Consider the following 22,829-nt stretch of genomic DNA (forward strand, 5'->3'; position numbering starts at 1 on the left):
GCCGATTCAAACCATTAAACCAAATCCTGAATACTCGTATTCGATCAAGACATTCAAACATGAGCCTTATTCATTTGCTTATTTGATTAAATGTTCATACAATGATGATTTATCAAAATTTGTTTCGTATAGGGGTGTGGATGCAGCCCAAAAATTCGTTAGCAAAATCGAAGATGATTTGAAAAATATTTATGAAAATCATCTCAGGTTTCCTATTCCTATAGATGCACAAACTCCTGAGGAAGAGGAACAGTTTGCTTCTGCCACAAATGCTGCTCATTCATCTTGTAATTTGAATTTTAAATTGCCAAATTTCATTCCTATAATTTTTCACAATCTCAGTGGATATGATTGTCATTTATTCATAAAGGAATTGTATAAAAACAAAGATAAAGTGGATGTCATCCCACAAACTAATGAAAAATATATATCTTTCACAAAACATCTCTTTACACACTCCTATACGGATAAAGATGGTAGGGTGAAGAAGAATTATTTGAAAATGAGATTCATTGATAGTTTCAGATTCATGCCTAGTTCTTTGGAGAATTTAGGTGCAAATTTAACATCTGATCAGTGTATCGAGATGCGCAAACATTTCCCACAAATTGAAAATTTCAATTTGATGAGAAAGAAAGGTGTATTTCCCTATAGTTTTGTTGATGACATCGAAAAACTGAATCATCCAAGACTTCCAACCAAAAATCAATTTTATGATAAACTCAATTGTGAACATATATCAGATAATGATTATGGGAGAGCTCAACTTGTTTGAAATTTATTCGAATGTCAGGATTTGGGTGAATACTCTGATTTATATTTAAAGTCAGATGTGTTACTATTATGTGACATTTTTGAAAACTTTAGAAATATATCTGTTGATAAATATAAATTGGATCCGGCACAATACTTCACTGCACCCGGATTATCGTGGGATGCCATGTTGAAATATACTAATATTGAATTGGAATTACTAACTGATATTGATATGGTTCACTTCTTTCAAAAAGGTATTCGTGGTGGAATAAGTCAATGTAGTGAAAGGAAACATAAAGCAAACAATACATTTTTACCGGATTATAATCCAAATGAACCATCTTCATTCATTTCATATTTGGATGCAACAAATCTATATGGTCACAGCATGTCGCAACCATTACCAACAGGTGAATTTTCATGGTTAGCACCTCATGAAATTCTCAATCTTGATATAATGAATGTGGATATCGATAGTCCTTATGGATATGTATTGGAAGTGGATATACATTATCCCCAAGAACTTCATGATAAACATTCCGATTTACCATTCTTAGTTGAACGTTTGATACCTCCATATGCAAAATCGAAAGTTCCCAAATTAATTCCAAATTTAAACGACAAAAGAAAATATATTGTTCACTATAGAAACTTACAGCAAGCTGTCAATCATGGTTTGATAGTGATGAACACACATAGAGTATTGAGGTTTAAGCAATCATGTTGGATGAAGCCTTATATAGATTTGAATACTGAAATGCGTAATAGGTCTAATAACAAATCTGAAAAAGATTTCTACAAACTAATGAATAATGCAGTCTATGGAAAAACAATGGAAAACGTAGACAATAGAATTGATGTTAGACTCATTACACATTGGGAAAATATAAAAAGAACTATAGGTGCTAGTTGTCTCATATCTCGACCAAATTTTAAAAAATGCTCTATTTTTACAGAAAATTTTGTTGCCATTCAATTGACTAGAGTAAAAGTTCATTATGATAAACCACTATATTTAGGATTTTCCATTCTAGAATTATCTAAAACAGTTATGTATGATTTTTTCTATGGATGTATCAAACAACAGTTTGGAGAAGATGCGTCCTTACTCTACACTGATACCGACTCCCTTATTCTCAAAGTAAATACAGACAATTTCTATGAATTTATCAAAAATAATATAAATAAGTTCGATACATCTAATTATAAAATAGGAAACCAATTCAATATTCCAGTGACAAAGTCAGTTCTGGGTAATTTCAAAGATGAATTCCCAAATGATCCAATAATCAGCTTTTACGGTACAGGTGCTAAAGCGTATTACGTGAAATCTGTTGATGGTGAACTGAAGAAGGCCAAAGGTGTGAAACGATCTGTTATAAAGAATGAATTGACATGTGAAGACTATGAAAAAATCATTGAAGAGGGAGGTATGATATTCAGGAAGATGAACTCGTTCAGAAGCGTATTGCATGATATTTACACTGAATTGAAAAATAAAGTCGCTTTATCGTATCATGACGACAAGAGATTCATCATTCCGAATACCACTCGAACTCTTCCATGGGGTCATAGCGATATAGAATTTTATCGAAATGATCCTAATGATAACATTCGTTGGGTGTCTGAAATCGTTCATTCTTTTTCTCAAGAGAGCGCCTTAGACCAACTAATCAATTTGTTGACTGTAGAGATGAATAATTGAATTATAATTCGAAGTATTATTGCTTATTCCTTCAAACCGGAACATTCTTATTTGTGATTATTTGTGATTATTGTATTATGTATTGTATATGTATCACTTTTACCAAGTTACTTAGATGAATAAAAAATGATAAAAATATTATTTGTTTCATTTCTATTTTCCTAACCAATTACTGTAAAGTATATAGCATAATGTAAATGAAAGAAATATCAGTTTGAAAAGAATCATCGTAGAGTGCACAATGTCTAAAACAATCGATAAGTTTGGTAGAAAAAGAAAATTGGGTGGTAATGTCATTCGAGGTCCTCCCGGGATTGGTTTTAAATTAACAAAAGATGGTCATTATGACATGCAAAGAAAAATATTGAAAAATATAAGCGAACCAATTGACAAGAGTGATTGTGTAACTGTATCATATCTTGAGGGGGAAATTAACGGAACAAAGGAGGTTATACTTCTAGCCCTACAAGCTGCAATACAATCCACAATAGGTAATATTGCTCGCGATGCCCGTCAAGCATTTGACGATAAAATTGCAGAGGCTCGGATAACTTTCACTCGTAAATTTGACAAACTTACAAATGATGTGGACATAAAAATGTCTGACATAACAGCGTCTACAAATAAAAAATTTGATGCTATGTCAAACATAACAGGGACTACAATGAAAAAGTATGATGTACTAGAAGAGAGAGTTGAAGTTTTGGAGAAAAGCCATAAAGTCAGGCCATCAGGTGGACTGGGATATCCAGGACTGGACATTGATCCAAATGTTAGAATAATAGAACCAAAACCAAAACCAACAGATGACGTATTAATTGAACCAACATGGTGAATTTACTCCCGCGTTAGGTTAGATTAGATTAATACATACTGTAGGTTAGGGTCATAGGTGTTAGGTTAGGTTAGGTTTCACGGCGCGCGAAGCGCGCGGGTGGGGGTGGGGGGCCACCGCGTAAGCCGCGCGGAGCGCGGCCCGCTTTCTTCCCACCATTGCTCACCCCGCCCACTTCCTACCATTTCTCGCCCCACCATATTCCAACCATTGCGCATGCACGCCCCCACCTCATTCCCTCCACTCCCAATGATGTTGATACCCCGAGGAGCACGTTCTTCTACATTCAGTACGACAACTCCAGTCATCCAGAGCAGTCCAGCCATACTCAACCAGAAGCAGTGTACTATACGACGAGGAGCTAAGTTTGAGTAAGTTAACAATGTACTTTAATTTTTTACATCTACTAACTTTGTATTATTTTACATTTTCAGAATGGCATCCAACACTCAGGAATTAAATAACGCTGTGGCATCCATCATGCCTATGACAGAGCAGGAGAAGGCATCCACTTCGCGAGTTAGGTGCAGATCCACCAGCCCTGACTTATTCGAGGAGGAGGAGGAAGTCAGGCCTGTAAAGAAGGTTTGCCAACGACCTGCAGCGAAGGTTGGTCCTATTTCTAAGTACCGAGCTACTTGCAATAGGACTAATCCTTATGCAGGTAGTTGGTCGACCGCTCCAAACAGCTTAAGGCCCTCCACACCACCCGCAGCAGTAGTGGAACAACCTAGGGCGCCTTCTCCGGAGGAACCACCAGTTGTATTGTCCCCATCGGAGGAGGCTCCCATCGTATTCACTCCGTCGGTGGTGCCGCTTTCGCCGATGCTGGCAACACCGGTGACGAATCCTGAAGTGTTAGTGCCACAAGTGCGACAGCCTATCGGAGAGGTTAGTGAAATGTTGGACAGTTTTCTACAGAGATGTAAGGAAGCAGAACATGCTTCTCGAGCTAGTGAGGCCGCGTTGGTTAAAAGGAAGCGCGAAATGGCTGAAATTGTTAACCGACGGAGGGAAGCAGAAAAAGAAATAGCCGAACTAGATCGGAAGTATGCATCTCTGGAGAAAAAGTGTGAAGCAGATACCTCTTCGATAGAGACTTATAAAAAGTTAGTGACTTTTATAAAAACTTTCCCATAGATTAAGTGTAAGTGTAGTAAGATTAGTTTTAGGTTAGTTAGGAATATTTAATTAAGATAGTTTTAAGTTTATGTTTGTAATTTTAGGAAATAAAAATAAAATAAAAAAAAAAGAAGTGAAATTAAGGGTGTACATTGTTTTGGTTTGGTACACATTGAACAATGCGATGGTTGGAGCATTTTTCTTCACTTCGTCTCATTATTATTTCCTTTTTTTATTTCAATTACAAGTTCTTCTATGCAAATACCTCACATCAATTTTTGTGTTCTCTAATCTATTGTAAATAATCTCTTGGGAAGAAAATATGTTCCATAATGAAATCAACAAGTATATTTCATATAATTCATATAGTATTTTCAATTTTCTCTTTCATGGAATATAGCTCATGTCATTTTTGAAATTCATTCCCACTTAATCCCCTCTCCTCCCCACTCCTCCCCCACTCCCTTTCAAAAGTATAAAAGTAGGAATTATCTGTTGGAATATTCAGTTGATCAGCCACCTTCAACGTGGAACCTGATTCAACTACTGAGCCGTACAGTGACCCAGCGCATCAACATCCTTACTGGGCTTCTATCCATGAAGGTTTCGTTACCTCCACGACGGCACCTCACTCGATGAATTATGATGACATAATTTATGATGATCGGATACAAGTGCTTCACGTTACTGGAACCGATCAAGCGGACCTGTCTGATGGGGATTATCCAGATCCCTATGATTGGCGGAATGATTACGAATGGGATACACAGTCCGGAAACACAGACGACGACGACAGCGATGACGATGATGACGGTGACGCTGACAATGAGTCCGATGATAGTCCTCCACCATCCCCTATCCTGATTGATGAAGTCCTGAATTCAGACGATGATATGTAATCGTTTCCTCATTTCTCCCATCCTTTCTATTCCTTTCCTTTCCTTCCATGGAGTACACACTTTTTGGTTGGTGTACACGAGGCACTGCGAGGTTGGGGCAGTGTCTTTTTCCCTCTCCCTTATTAGTTTTTTTTATAATAATCACTCAGAGTTTCTCATAATAATAATCACTTAGAATTTCAAGAAAATTGTCATTCTTATTGCTTTCGAATTTCAAACACTGAATTGTTCTACATTTACACTTCACCCCCTCCTTTTTTTTCCAATATAAATAAAGCATCAATCCCAGTTCTATATCATTCTTCCACAATGTCGAGTGCTGATTCCACCACCGAACCGATGAGTGTACCAGAGTGTTCTATGACGAGTACAGGCCCCATCCAGGTACATGGAATAGATTCAACGTTCGATCATTTCAGTACAAATTTTGCACAAATGCTGCAACGTATCTATGATCTACCTGATGATTTCCCGGCACGTATGGAAGAAGGTATGCAAGAGGAAGTAGAGGCAGAGTTAGAGATGGATGTCAATGACGATCTAGAGGATAACGAGCTAGATAATTATGCTAATGATGATGCCATTAGTATATCGTCTGATTCAGATGATTATGAGGATGACATCATCAGTATATCATCAGATACAGATGATGATACAATCATCATTGTTTCTGATGATGATGAGGAGCGTTAGTCCATACCATTGCATGGATTAATAAAAAAAAACAGCCCTTTTCAGGGCTACAATTGAAGACTGAAAACAATAAAAAAAAATAGCTCTTTTCAGAGCTATCATTATACTTTCAAACAGAAACAGGTTCATACCATTGTTAACATTATAGTCTCAAACAAAATGTATGTATGTAAAAGTATTCATCATTATATGCATACAATGATTGACAAAATGCCAACTTCAACTTTCATTTAAAGTAGTACTCATCATATGCATAGATATTCAATGACTATCAAATTCCAAATATCGACTTTTCAGTCAAAGTAGTAATTTATTTGTCATATAATGTATAGATATTCAAAGACTAACAAATTACTTAGACTTTTATTAGTCAAAGTATTCATTTGTCATATAATCTATGAATACTAATACAACTAACTACTGTTTGTGTGAATAATGTAGCCCTGAAAAGGGCTGTTGTTTTTTTTTGACCAGTAGGTCCACGGTTATTGTGCCACAGGTTGGACATTATTACATATAATACATGTAGATACTCGGGTGAAGTTTGTTAGTGGCCTCTCGCAAGCTTCACACCAATTCTGCCCCATTTCCATAATTGAGACAGTGTTGTGGGTGTTGACATGGGCATACCACCCTCCATTATTGTTTCTATGCGAATAAAACCGAAAGCAGCACCAACATAGTTTTTTGTTCTCTCCATCTATTGTGCTGATCAATACGTATACATCCATTGCACAATACAAATCCAAGGGATCTTCCAGTGTCTCACTGACATTGAGCGTTCGCATACCGATCCTCAAAGCACCATCGCCTTCAGTTGTGTCAGCTTCTATCCCTTCATCATCTCCTTCTTCATCCATGACCCTCTCAAACTCCATCACGTCATCATCTTCGTCGCTTTGGTTGGCCTCGTTTTCAACTTCGTCTATCTCATCTTCATCGACTCCAACATCTTCTGCTTCAACTATCACTTCCTCTAGCGGAACATTGACATCCTCATCATCTGATTCGTCTATCCAATTGTTTTCATCAACAGCAGATATTCTATTTAATGCAGCATTTATTTTTGCAGAATTCATCTTGTTGTTGTTTGATCACAGTTGTAGAGAGTGAATGAATGAACTCTAGGTTTGCAAGTCGACTTATATAGGAGGTGATGCGACTCCCACTTGACTCGTTTAGAGTGGAATAGTAGGAGAAGTTATCCCACTATACTTTCACATGATGTTGATTTGTATAAATAGAGATCGTAGGTGTAGGAGAGAGCATTCAGAGTTTCTGTAAGTCATCTCTTAATATTTCTAATCGAATTAGTAAAATGCCGTTTCCAAAAGAGTGGAATGAAAAACCAAAAGTGTGTGTCTACCCAATGATGATTGCAGGGGCTATTGTGTGCTACTTTTGTCAAATAAGTAGACCTAAGGATTCAATCAATCCATGTACTGGTATGTGTAGTGATTGCGTGTTGCGGATTCAACTATCGCCTCCTTCTCATCCACCGAAGCGAACAAAATCGGATTATCGTCAACAACAGTTACAGTGTCTGAAGTGTTCCGAACCTATAATATTTAACAATATAGGTATCTGTAGAAATATTTGCGGTACCTGTGCTGCCGTTCCAACTCCACTGCAACGTTGTTTGCGTTGTGATACATATTCCATGAATTGTTGGAATCATGTATGCAATGCATGTAGAAGTACTTGGGATCTGTGTGAGAAGGTTGGTCAACTCTACCCCAATAGGAGAATCCATTTTTTTCAATGTTGGTGTTTGACGCACGAGCAACAACTATTGAGGAATAGAGTCAAAGAACGTTCCACATCCACAGAGACATATTAACATTTTTCATTTTATATTTTTTATTATCGTTATTGTCCTCTATTATTAATAAATATATATATATATATATATATATATATATATATATATATATTTTGAATTTATTTGTATTATTTTCTAACATTTAAAAATACATGCATGCAACACAAAGTTTTCCTCTTAAATGACAAAGATTGTTACATGCGTGAATAGTTTAGTGAGAGAGCGCATGTGCCAGTTGATGAAAGAGCGCATGCGCTAGTTTATTTTCTTCTATAAATGGTGAGGTCTCAGTAACATCATCACCTTTCCTATCCACATTCTATTGCTATCACATATCATTCCTCAGACCTTAATAATCATGAGCTCTATGCCGCTATTGATTGCTGAAGATGGTTCACCACTTGTTGATATCGATCAGACTGATTTTGAAAATATTCCAGTATTACATTTATCCAGTCAAGATTCGATAAATGATTTTGATATTAACGACTTCGTTAACTTTGCAGATGTGCCAGAACCAAATGAGCAAATTATTATTGAAAATCCGATCGTTTCGCAATTATCATCACTCAAACACTCTTCATCTACCCTTCCTCTTCGTGTTGATAAGAAATCTAGAACAATCAAGAGGAAGGTTACTAAGGCATCTTCATCGATTGTCACTGACTTTAAAGAAAAGAAAGGATCCAAAAGTGTTGTGCGACAGAAAAAACCCGCAACGAAAAGTGACAGATCGAAGAGGAAGCCAAAAGGTACTCCTAAAGAAATGAAGAGTGATTTGAAAGCTGAACCGCTATCTTCTTTCAGTCCCCTCCATCGGTTTGGGGAAATGAAAAGGAAAGCAAAATACCGTCTTGTAAAGGCACAGATGACTATTGCTGAACTTGAAAAGAGTGAGCGAGCTATTAATGCTAATAATGAAACTCTTGAAGCATTAGATGCCAAGATTGCATTAGCGAAGGTTGAATTGGCTAGAATGTCTAAAGATGCTGATGAACTCCGTTCAAAAATAGGTAAAGATAAGCAATTCCATCAACGTTCGAGAATGCAAGCTCAGGCTGAGCTTGAGCAGTCGACTAAGCTTTATGAGACGGCATTATCAGTGAGAGATAATTGGCAAAAAGAGTTGGATACTGCATTTCAAAGTGACGGCGATTAGTTTTGGGAATGATAATGTGTTTTCAATATCGTGAGTTGAAAAATATAAGCGGGAATGGAGTATACAATTAATTTGGTTTGGTATACACAGAACATTGCGAATGGCTGGGGCAATGTTTACCGCTGCAATATTTTTCAATTCACATACTTATAATTGAAATGAAAACAATAATGAACTTTAATATTACTTTATTCATAAAAGTCACTATTAGATACATTTAAACCATATTTGATTCATCAATCCAAGAATTTTGTTCGCTAGGAAGACCTAACCACTTTACATATACTTTATTTTTTCTTCTCTTCAACACCTTCTCAATCAGATATACGTCAGGATTCTCGGTTCGTAATAACTCTTCTTCATAAAAACATCCTCTAATCGGCTGTTCATTCATATCTTCAAGATTATAAGTCGTTGGGATGGTTTTATTAATTTTAACAATCTTGAATAGCTCCGTGGTAAAATTCGCAGTGTAAGACTTTTCAAAAATATTTTTGTATTTACTTATACGTACAATATCATTCAATTGGAATTTGGGTTTACTTTGTCTTCCTCCAATTCCATTGATACCCTTGAATTTCAATTTTGTTGTTGAATCAACATTGATGGGTGCCATACCTATTGTACGATGAACTTTATTATTATATCTACTAGTTATAATTGGAAGAATATCAAGCCATTTGTGGTGACCTCTCATCGAAAATTCCTTGTAGAGCCATGCCTTTATTGTACGAATCACTCTTTCTGCTATAGCTGCCTTCTTTGTGCTGAATGTTGAATAATGATTGATATTATATTCTCGCATGAGAGATGAGAAGCTTCTATTAAAAAATTCTTTCCCTTGATCGCTTTGTATATGTTTAGGGGAAAATTTGGCTTTCTTCAGTACATATTTCATTGCATTAGTTATTGTACTACCTGTTTTATCTTTAACTGGCACAGTCCATAGATATTTTGAGTAACAATCAATTACTACAAGTATATATCGGTATCCTTCATTACTTTTTGCATAAGGTTGTAGTTCAGCTAGATCTATTTGCCATAGATCTGCAAAACCTTTGATGGTAGTTATTCTTCTACGAAAATTACGTCTTGCAGGTCTATGTAATTCATTAACAACTTGTCGTTTGATATCACTTACTTCATTAGTCATTCTATTTCAATATGATTAAAGAGAAAAAAAGTGATAATGTTACTGCATTGAATGATGATGTGACAGTGATCATTACTTATGGATATATATTAATATATTATACCTTCTTCACGTAATTCTTCAATTATTGAAATTATTTCATTATCATGTCCGGTATGTCCAGCTGACTTTGATGCTACCAATAGTCGTAGGCGAGCAACTAACTCTTTCGGTGAATTCCAGTAAACATAATTCGCAGGTTTAGAATTATATGTTTTCTCCATTTTCACTCGTTTGAGTGCTCCACCAATTTTACTTCTACTCCTAATTGGATATTGTCGTGAGTCTAATAGTGGTTTGATGACTTCACGAAATTTTTTAGAATTTGTATTTTTAAAACCATTCTTCAGATGATATTGTTTATATGGAGCATTCGTTATTTTCAATATTTTGGAATATACTTGACGAGTTTCTTCATTATCAACATCTTGTGGATTCTTCAAAAAGATCATATCATATAATTCTGGACTACCTGCGCATTCATATTTTTTCACTTTATTAGCATCCCAAAATGAAATGTTTCCATCTTTGAAATGTACCACTAGACTTCCCATTTCAGCTTTTGTGTAATTGGATCCATACGTACGCCAAATGTTCCATCATATGCTGGATTTCTAGATTTTACATTATTCAAATGTTTCATCAAAACATCTTCACCACTTTCATTCATAACAGGTGAGATGTCAGGATCCGAGGAATCGATGTGGGACGATGATGGTGTTTCGAATAGAGTTGTTCTCATATCGTCTTGAAGTGTGCTCGTGTCACTATTCACAGATGATACACCATCAAAAGATTGTTTTCTTCCTATTGGAGTACTCATGGGATAATTTGAAGTAGATTGAACAGATCCACGATTTGGTGATAACACTGCTGATTTAGAAGTAGCGTTTGATGATAAAACATTCAATGGTTTCATTATGGGCTCATACAATCTTTCAAGTGTCGAACGATTTTCAATATTATCATTCTTGATAGAGTTGAATTTCTGTCTGACAGCTTCTGTTGTCTCTACTAGTTGACGTTTCAAATTCATTTCATTGTTTTTATGTTCAGAATCGTTTTTTGTATTCATAATACCCTTTTTAAATTATAGCTCAATTCGTTGATGAAGTGACCTCTACAATATTCAGTGATCGAATAAGTTTCAAAAACAAGATCATGGGTATATAAAACTATCGAATCCTTTGCGATATCTACCTTCATCTATTTTTCTATCCTTATCAATTACTAGAAATCCATATTGATCCTCCCAGCATTTAACACACATCAATTGGAATTGTTTGAATGTTACATCGGGTGAAACATGATCTGAATAAATGTGATGTAAATTCGTCTCATCTTGTTTGAACATTATAATGAAATTGGTATTGTCACGCACTAACTGTTTGGGTACCCGTGAATATGTCTGTGCTAGATAAAAACAATCAACATCCTTATGACGTCCCATACAGAAATATGATCTAATAATATCTTGCTTTTCACATATCACATCATCGAAAATGAAAACAGAATTAGGCTTAGCGTCGGAGGGTTCCACTATTTCTGCATTATTGCTGAATGTATAAAAACCTAATCCTTTTATAGGTTCCAAAACACTTCGCAAGTACTGATATTTAGGTTGATTGAGTGACTTCGAATAGAGATACACATTTCTAAATCTCAATCCTTGTGGATGTGTTAATAGTGATATCATTGCATTCGTCTTTCCACAATTTGAAGGTCCTATAATGAGTCCTCGAACTGATGATGGAAGTAGTGGACCATGTCTGAATACTCTTTGTCCATTCAATCCACACCCAAATTTCTCATCTAGATTATCTACAGCAAACTTTTCTTTCTGTTTTACAATGCGCATCGTGCCGTGGTTGGAGACTATATAAATGTTATTAGCTTATTCATTTCAATGTGTACCATCAAACGATACGGACGTATTGAAAGTGATCGTAAAATTAAAAGAGGTTGTGGTTTTGTTAATGATTTAATAAACAAACTTCCTTTCGAATTACATCTACCTGGAGGATATCAATACTGTGGACCGGGTACAAAATTGAAACAACGTTTAGCTCGTAACGATCCTGGAATCAATAAATTAGATATTGAATGCAAAAAACACGATATTCAATATTCTAAGCATCCATCTGATCTTGCAGCAAGACATTTAGCCGACAAAGAACTTGAATACAGCGCTTGGGATAGGGTTAAATCAAAGGACGCGAGTATTGGGGAAAGAGCAGCTGCATTACTTGTCACCAACATTATGAAAGCGAAAAGACATATGGGCATGGGTTGTAGTACCAATAAGAAAAAATGTAAGAGGAAACAATCGAAGAAAAATAATATTAAAAAAGTTGCATTTGGTGCTGGGATAGTCCATAAAGTGCGAAATGTATTGAAGAAAGCTGGTGGGAATCAATTTGTGACGAATAATAGCAAAAAAGCTATCACTGTGGCATTGCAGGCGGCACGTAAATACCTTAAAGCTGCCGGTGGAAAGAAGAAAATCCGCACACCACGCATAATTCCTGTTCCCAAGATCGGTGGACTTTTACCATTGATACCAATTTTTGCTGGACTATCCGCACTAGGAAGTTTGGCGGGAGCCGCTGCTGGTATTACCAAGGCCGTGAATTCGGCAAAAGCCAGCAGAGCGGCTTTAATGGAAGCCAATCGTCACAATAAAACCATGGAGGCTGTAGCATTAGGCAAACGCGGAAGTGGAATATATCTCAAACCATACCGTAAAGGTTTAGGACTATATTTAAAACCATACAAAGCCACAAACAAAACAAAAAACTGATTGAACCCCTACCTCAGAGGCCTCTTACTGATCTCGATCTCAGTTATTATGCACAAAAAATGAAAATTCCACATTTTCGTGGTGTTTTTATGCGTGATAGATTACCATCTTCAGGTCCAAAACAAAACGAGACAGCTATTGTTAATTTAGATGGAATAAGTGGACCAGGAACACATTGGGTGGCATATAAAAAATGTGGGAAAGAAGTCACATATTTCGATAGTTTTGGAGATCTACCCCCACCATTGGAATTGACTCGATTCTTTCGAAAATGTTCGAATGTAAAAATCAAATATAACTATGATCGACAACAGAAATTTAATACAGTTCTCTGTGGTCACTTGTGCTTGCAGTTTCTCTCTAAATAATTTTCCAAATAAAAATTGATTCAACACCAAAACTGGATCGGGAGGCTATCAAGGGAATGGGGTTTTCACTTAGAATGTTTTCAAAATATGGTACCTTGAAAAAAATGGATAAAGTGATGCTTGCAAATATGCCTAAGGAAGTGATACTTGCATGTGTTGCACATGAGATTGCATATGTTTGGGAAAAGTTGCCTAAGCATCTGCAAGATGACATCGATATAATGAAACATAGATATTGTTATGAGCACCACCACGATCAAAATTCAGATTCGGATGTTAATGATGGTCCTATACGTCGAAAATCTATGTGTTGTATTTGTAATATAGAGGATGTGAATATTGGTATCAATAAAAATGATACTTATTACAATACAACACCTTCCAAAAAGTGTAAATTGTCTCAAATGTGCTGTTGCTGTGTACAATAATAAATTGAAATGTGTTTCAAAATATTCATCAGTCATGTCACGAAAGTTCGAGCTACAAGCTGTCGGGACAAGTGTCTTGAGTGCGGATTTTTTTCCACCAATTGAATTGGATAGGAACAGTCGTTATGGATTAGGACTTTTGGGATTCTATGGATGCAATACAATCAATAATATAACTGAAGCTAATAACTTAGTTAGTTTTAGAATCAGTAATGACAACTCATCGATACCCCAAAAGTTGACAATTGAAATTCCATGTGGTGCTTACGAAATAGAAGAGATCAATGCCGTCATACAGAAACATATCATGTTCAGATTGTTTCATGATAAAAAACCAAATGATGTCGTTGCAGATGATATTTTCTATCTACACGCCAATAATAATACATTCAAATGTGAAATGCGATCCAAATATGAAATTGATCTGACACATCCAAATTCTATAGCAGAAATGATGGGGTTCGCTCATGGAATATTTCCACCAAATCAGATACATGAATCATCATTACCAATAAACATTACAACTGTGAGACTTATCCGCTTAGATTGCAATATAATATCAGGTTCATATATAAATGGTGAAGAATCTCACATTCTTTTCACATTCGATATTGATGTTGAACCTGGCTACAATCTTACTAAAGAACCACACAGTATTATATATATGCCTGTCAGTCCAGAAGGTCGTCAATTGATTCACAACATTACAGTGCGTATTTTGGATGAAAAAAATAACCTTATCGATTTTGGAAGTGAAGAAGAGATTTTCATTATTTTGGAATTGAAGAAAATCGAATAACTGTTGTTATGGGTTTCATTTACAATAGACAAAATCGCATTGAACAATCCCAAACGAGTTGCACTATCAAAAAGAAAGGTGTGCATAAAAAGAAAAGTGTGCATAAAAAGAAGCTCATTCCACAAGTGTATGCTAAACAGTTAGCACATAACGCTCTGTCTGTGAGTGATCTTAAATTTTTGAAATCGATTGGATTGAAAGTGAGAAAATAACAATGGTGCTCGAAACAAACAGTGAAAAGTTGAATATATTCAATGAACCAGTGCTCGATCATTCTCTCATAAGTTTACATGAGCACACATATAAGCCCTATGGATCACCGCTATTCAGGAATTCGGATGAAATCAGAATTGCAATCAATAATCAAGATGTTATACTAGATATTGCCGACAGCTTCATTTACATAGAAGGTAAATTCACCCCCAAAGATGTAGCGAAAACATGCTATCTCTCGAATAATGCAATTGCATTTCTCTTTGACGAAATTCGTTATGAAATGGGTGGTGAACAAGTGGCTGTTGTTAGAAAACCTGGGATAACATCTACAATGAAAACCATGATATCATTTGGACAATCTCATGCTAACACATTATTGACATCTGGTTGGGGACTTTCACAATTGAAGCAAGATATCTTGGATACAAACAGTCATGTTTTTAGTGGAAAACTACCACTGAAATATTTGATGGGTTTTGCTGAAGATTACAACAAAAAGTATCTTGAATGCCAAACAGGAATTGATTTTGATTATCGCTCGATCATTCAAAAACTCGTATATAGGTGAGGTTGATGCTGATTTGGAAATAAATAAAATCGAATGGAAAATAAGACATATTGTACCAGATGATAAACACAAGCTAAAACTTTTGAGTAGAATAAACAAAAGCGGTCTGAATGCCAAAATCAAGTTGGCGTATCGTATGTGGGACCTCTATGAACTACCATCATTACGTGGGACTTCTTCAGACATATGGGCCATCAAAACAACTAATGCATTGGAAACTCCTCGTTTTGTCATCATCGCATTCCAAAGTACTACCACATCTGAAGATAGAACACAGGATATTACAAAATTCACAACTGCTGATATCAATAGTATTCGAGTATACTTGAATTCTGAAGTTTATCCATATGAGCGTTGGAATTTGAATTTCGATAAAAAACTTGATGCTCCTGCTTATTATGCTTTTGAGAGTTTCCAGCGAAGTTATTATGATAAAGATATGAGTGAACCTCTGATGGACATTGGGCAATTTAGAGAGAATCCACTATTCGTCATCGATTGTTCCCATCAACCGAATGCAACAAAATCATCAACTATTGATATAAAGATTGAGTTTGAGACGAGGAAGACCAAGTTTCCAGACAACACTAAAGTATATGCATTAATTTTGCATGATACAGTTTTAACATACAATGCATTGGATGGTTCAGTTCATAGCAGATATTGACACTTTTTTTCACTCTATCATATACTGTTTTATGATCTTTTTTTTATTTGTAACTGACTTATATCATGTATTGTATTTTATATCATATTTATTGTTTTGTAATCATTTTCTATTGTATTTCATGAGATTTAAATAAATAAAACATGAAAATAATTCAAAGTTTTTTATTTGACATTATTTATGATTTACAGGAACATACAGACTATCTAAAATAACTTCTTCCTCATAATCATCATTTTCGCGACCATCTTCAATTTCCTCTCGATTTTCATCATTCAATTCAAAGTGATGAATAATCCATTCTGGCAAGTATGGTTGGAGGCTATACAGGAATCTTCTTAGGTTCAGTTCAATCATAACCTCACAAAGTTGCCACAATTCCAATTCATTATCCAAAAATTTGTTACAAACTTCTGCACCACTCCAATACTTCTCAGCATCACGAAGGCATAATTCGATTTGTTTTTCATCATAGCATACACTCATATCATAATTGCTTGCATGTTCGGCTCCATCACCCAACACCTTCAATTTAGACGACAAATGTTGAACCGATGATTTGAGATCTACAACATCGACCCAATCTTGACTTGCGTACTGCATCCACATCTTTAAATGGTGGAACTGAAATCGAATAAAAAAAAACAATAAGCAACCTCCAATTTTTCAGTGATATAATACTCACATTCCCATTTTACTTGTAGTTACAAAGTGGGTGTATTCAACTAAGTTAGTAATGTTTATATTTCCATATAATTATCATCTAATATATGAATAATAATAAAACAATAAGAAATTCATTATAATTACTATTATTATTCAATCATATTGAATTTGACTAGAGTTAGCGTTTTCACACCAAAAAACTTTGTAAGCTATGACCTAAAGAAATTCGCTATAAATTATTACAATTATTATTCAATCATATTGAATTTAACTAGAGATCGCGTTTTCATGCCAGCAAAACTTTGTTGGCTCTGTCCTAAATACACCATCGTATATTTACCACCTGATGAGTTGATACAAGATATATCGTCATCACTGAATTGCAACGAAATACGTTTTGGTAGCCATGTTTTAAATAATTTATCATTGCTCACATCTTGCAAAGTTAATAAAATTGATTTACCAAATCGTGTAGAATAAGTTGACATATTTTTAATTATGTACACTTCATCAATTGGCAATGATGATAAGGCCTTTTGCTCTAGTATTTCAACCTCCTGTACAATCAAATTATTAATTTTATTCAAGTCTACGGACATGATGATAATATATATGAAAATATAAACAATTTCCAACAGACAAATACACTCACCGTCTTCCTTCTATTACGAACTGAATAACACTCTACCAATTGCTAACTGCTGCAGATATATTCGTCTACTGATTTCATAGTGTGCCAGGCATTTCTTTTATATTAAACAGTGCGAGTCACCCCCACCATGAAACCGTGAAAGGTTCACATTGCTAGTTGCTATCCACTAGAGATGCCTGACGTCACAGCCAAGCCCATCTCCCAATTTGATGCGATAACAGTTGCCGGCACGAGCAAGCAGTGATCGTTGCGCTCTCGGAGAGGGCAGACGTTTGCACAGTCCTCGCCCGCCTGCGTGTCACCATCAATAGCGAGGGTAGGGTGATGCGTTACGTCACATCATTCACTGCTTCGAGAGCGATAGCCGAACAAGCAATTGTCGTTGCGCTCTCGGAGAAGACAGACGTTAGCACAGTCCTCGCCCGCCTGCGTGTCACCATTGATGGCGAGTCTGGGGCGTTACGTCACATCCTTCACTACATCGAGGGAGGTGAGAGCAGACCGATGAATACGCATTACTCTGCCACACGTCGTGGAGTGAACATGTCGCTCTCTAGCCGTTGAACGGTTATTGCTGTGACGTCACTCCACTTCTAACTTGGTGCCCTCACACCGATGGAGCATTCATTACTTGGAAGATCTTCGAAGTATGCAGACGTATGTTTGTACATAGACAAACAAGCACATGATGAAACCCTGTACCGTGCATTCTCTAACACACACACACACATACACACACAAAATCTCATATGAAAAAAAAAATCTGAACGATCCATGCACCAGACACTTCAAGGTCACAACGCCTTGACTTCACTGCACAACAAAAAAAAGCAAATAATACGTCATATTGGTGGGGGGAGGATTAGAACCGGGAAAAAATTTCTGAACGATCCATACACCACACCCTTCAAGGTCACATCACCTTGACTTCACCAAACAACAACCAATAAAAAAGCAATTAATACGTCATAGTGGTGGGGGGAGGCTTAGAACCGGCTCAAATCTCCTACTGCTATCATGTAAATGTGGATCCACCCCGGTTCTTCCCTGCTCCATTTCAGAAATCTACCACGATGAAAAAATATCTTATGGCAACACTGATTGTAAGCCTTTGTCAATTCAAACTTCGCCATAAGATTTAGAGTTTTATAAAAATGTATTGGAATATTAAACGATCAATAAGAAAACTCCAAAGCAGCGTCAAAATAATTATAACTCATCTCTGGTATTTGTTTGAAGAAAACTTTTTGATGATGATGATGCAAGCTCAGAAATCAAAATGAATCAAGACGCTAGCGAAACTACAAATTTAAAACGTGTTAATACCAAAAAAGTCAAGACTGATTCCTTCATGACTAAAAATTTGTACGATTTGAACGATTTCAACTTCCTTTCTGAAATTACATCCAGATTAATGAAAATCTGATATGGATTATAATACCTGCTTAACAATTTTTGAAAATTTACGCGTCATCAATGATACTGCTGAACGAGGAGTTCACTTGATGGATTCATATAATCGGATTTCAACCTAAAATGAGGAACAGAAGTAATACGCATTGCAAGTTGTAGCAACGCATAGAAAGCAATTTTCGAATGCTAATAAACAAACATTATTGTTACTACCAACTTAGAAATGAAAGAAAAAATAATAATTTCAGTTATTCTAACGATTAATACAATTATATGATATTATATAATTTCATGATTTATGTTTTGATAGTTTCATCACACCACTTATTGTTCTATCAATGTTCATGATATAATATTCAAGTTTTATACTCGTACTTTGAAGTCAATATTGATATACTAAATAGAAATTATAAACTATAAATGACAATTTTATAACTTAACAGCGACTATTGTAAATTATATTCTCTGTAACATTGAAAATTTTCAATTTCAAGAAAATTTAGTTCTAATCAACATTCACCTTTCCAGCTCTTCAACTCAAAAACTTTTGATTGGAGAGTGTTGTAGCAAATTCAATTTTCTACAAAATCTCATTTTCTCTAATTATCATTTTTTGATATAGAAAGATCGATTTGAAACCGAAAAAATTTTTTTACCGTATTATTTATACAGGCCGTTTCTTGTATCATGTGGTACCATTGCTATATTCTGAACCGTAACAGATACAGAGACGATTAAATGGGAGAAAAGGTAACTGTCATCGGGAATAATAAAATGGTTAAAGAAAATTCACGGGGACTCTCCCTCTTCTCGAATTATGCGGGGAAAACAAAAAATGCTGTTTTTCGTTTTTTTCGAATGGAGTTATTATATCGGAGAATATCAAAAAATGGAAAAGGAAAATGTTATTGTATTCGAAGTGAACTGTGATGATGTAGGTAATAGTAAATATTCGATAAAACGTTTCGTGTCAACATGGCCACCATCAACTTTTTTTTAATTACAGATATTGATAAAGTAATGAATTCACAATCCAAGGGTATATCACACATGATATTTTTATAGCGTTTCATTTTGAATAACTTCCATCATCAGTGACAACAATTTTAAATTACGGTCCTGTCGTTACTTCTTTTGTAAATTGTTTGGATTTCTTTAAAATATAATTCAGGCAACCCAATAAATTTGACAGGTTGGTACCCTAACACAATGAAATATCGTACTCTTCCGTTTTGGAAATTTTTGTATTGCCGTAATCCTTCATTCATGGCTTATTTCTCCTTATTCAATTATAATTCGTAATATTTTTATAATTCTCAATCCTGGAAGTAACGAAAATATTGGTTTTTTGTCAAAATTCGATTGTTGTATAATTTGATATGATCAAATAGCATCTCAATTCATGTATCATCTCAAACGAGTAGGCTTTGCTTGGTTTCTATGGCAGGAAAAATGAATGCGTTATTGAGACCGTCAGACTTTTATGAACATATCAAAGATGTATTCCAATGATGAAAGGACTGATAATTTAGTATTGACCAGATACAAAAATTATGCTAATCAAGATTGTTCTTTACGAGAAATTGCCCACGAAATGGTTATTTCTGTGAAACCTACCAGAACTATTTTGAAAAAGAGCAAATATAAATGCTACAGGATAGGCAAAGTTCATCACCTCAATGAATGGGATTACGGAAGGAGAGTTCGATTTGCGAAGTGGTTAAAACGTAGAAATAGGGAAGTTGTAAATATTTGTAAAAAATAATATGGACGGACAAATCAGAATTCACCAACAATGGGTTGTTTGACAGAAATATCTTTTATAGGTGGAATAATACAAATGAACATTTACATAGAGAAACCAATTTTCAAGAAAGGTTCGGAATAAATGTTTGGCTGGGAATTGTGGGAATAAACATCCTTGCCCTTTCTTTTACGATTGTAGTATCATGTTCCATGGGTTTTGAATTCAGTTGTTACTCATGTTCATGTTATGACCCTTCTTGTTTACAATTTTAGTTTTTCATCTGACAGTTCTAATGTTCTGTGATGTTGATTATGACAATAAATAAACACATCGACTATCAGTACAGAAAGTGATTATTGCAATCAACTCAACCATACCACATTTTATGGCGACGAGGATAAACCAGTGAGAGTTTAGAAGACAGATAAACATATCAAACAGTATGACAAAAACCTTCAACAACAAGCTGAACCAACCAGATAATTTTAACTGTGTTATTCAAGTTTGAGGGAACAATGTCAACTGATACAGAATACTTGAGATATTACCAGTTTGAAAGATTTTCTCCGTATAAAGAGGGCATACAACGTTTCAAAATAGAATTACAACTTCATGGTCTTCGTGGTCATTGAGCAAGGTAGGACCTGAATATTTTAATATTCTGGTTGATCATTTCAAGCCAGATGAAGTGAACAAAACCTTTTGCGATATCGTGAACGTACTAAAGAAATATCATGGTAAGACAAAATATATTTCGTCTGAAACAGTAGCATTTGCGCTCCGTTATCGAAAGGACAGTGAAACCATTACGCACTTTATGAACATTTTTCGACTGAAAGGAAATTTTCGATAGGTTGAAGGAACGTCTTCGATATCAACTAGTTATTGGTATCAACAATATGGCCAGGCAACAGGAATTGATTAGGTTATATCCAAATAATACAGTCACCTTGAAAGAAATTGAAGCAACAGCCCTTATTTTGGAACAGGCTTCGTTACAGTCGAAACAACTTTCGAATCTATCAGTTCAGGTTGATGTCAAGCATACAAATGCAGTAAATTTAGACTCTAAACGATCACGTCGGTTTTCAGAACTTCTTGAACATAACGATAGAAGTAATCAATTCGAACAAGATAAATACAATAACACTGTGATATTGAACATGGAAAAAGACTATTTATCATGTGGAAAATTACGCCATAGAAGAAGAGACTCATGTCCTTCTAAAAATAAAAAGTGATCAGCATGTGGAGCATTGAATCACTTCTCAAAAGTTTGCATAACAACGAAATGTATCAAAATTTACATTTTTCTTAAATTTCTTTTTCGCAGTGTATGACCCATACGCGTCGTAAGCAAGGAATTATTTTCACGGAAGGGTTAGACTGGGTCACTGTGATCATATCCCACTACATATCGTCTAAGCGGTATTTTGCGAAAGGTATCAAACACTTTTTTTTAATTTCTTTTTCGCAGTGTATGACCCAAACGCGTCGTAAGCATGAAATTATTTTCAAGGAATGGTTAGATTGGGTCACTATGATCATATTCCACTATAATATATTGTCCACGCAGTTTTTTGCAAGAGGTATAATTTTTTTTAATTAATTTTTCGCAGTGTATGACCCAAACGTGTCGTAAGCAAGGAATTATTTTCACGGAAGGGTTAGAATGGGTCACTAATGATCATATCCCACTAATATGGTCTGAGCAGTATGTTGCAAAAGTATCAAATTTTTTTTTTAATTTCCTTTTTCGCAGTATATGACCCAAACGCTTCGCTAGCAAGGAATTATTTTCACGGAATGGTTAGATTGGGTCACTATGATTACATCTTACTATATATCGTCTAAGCAGTCGGTTGCGAAATGTATCGATTTTTTTTCGCAGTGTATGTCCCAAACGCGTCGTAAGCAAGGAATTATTTTTACGGTAGGGTTAGATTGGGTTACTATGATCATATCTCTCTATATATCGTCTAAGCAGTATTTTGCGAAAGGTATCAAAAATATTTTTTTGAAAATTTCTTTTTCGCAGTGTATGACCCAAATGCGTCGTTAGCAAGGAATTATTTTCACGGAAGGGTTAGACTGGGTCACTATGATCATTTCCCACTACATATCGTCTAAGCAGTATTTTGCGAAAGGTATCAAAAACATTTTTTTTAATTTCTTTTTCGCAGTGTATGACCGAAACGCGTCGTAAGCAAGGAATTATTTTCACGGAATGGTTATATTGGATCACTATGATCATATCCCATTTTAATATATCATCTAAGCAGTATTTTGCAAAAGGTATCAAACATTTTTTTTCATTTCTTT

At 35.3% G+C, this 22,829-nt stretch overlaps 2 protein-coding genes across 2 annotated transcripts in view; both read left to right on the forward strand.

The window, feature by feature from the left end:
* Positions 1–22,829, forward strand: part of LOC111511015 (intermembrane lipid transfer protein Vps13) — a 1,108,316-nt gene that overhangs the window by 671,483 nt on the left and 414,004 nt on the right.
* Positions 3,421–4,930, forward strand: LOC141480412 (uncharacterized). Its single transcript, XM_074170355.1, has 2 exons — positions 3,421–3,667; positions 3,731–4,930. Exons 1-2 carry the CDS (start codon positions 3,513–3,515, stop codon positions 4,434–4,436), a joined length of 861 nt encoding a protein of 286 aa, XP_074026456.1. The 5' UTR covers positions 3,421–3,512; the 3' UTR covers positions 4,437–4,930.

Source organism: Leptinotarsa decemlineata, unplaced genomic scaffold, assembly GCF_025532065.1.
Source record: "Leptinotarsa decemlineata unplaced genomic scaffold, Ldec_3_MD MMD2_P_RNA_scaffold_8, whole genome shotgun sequence".
Classification (NCBI taxonomy): domain Eukaryota; kingdom Metazoa; phylum Arthropoda; class Insecta; order Coleoptera; family Chrysomelidae; genus Leptinotarsa; species Leptinotarsa decemlineata.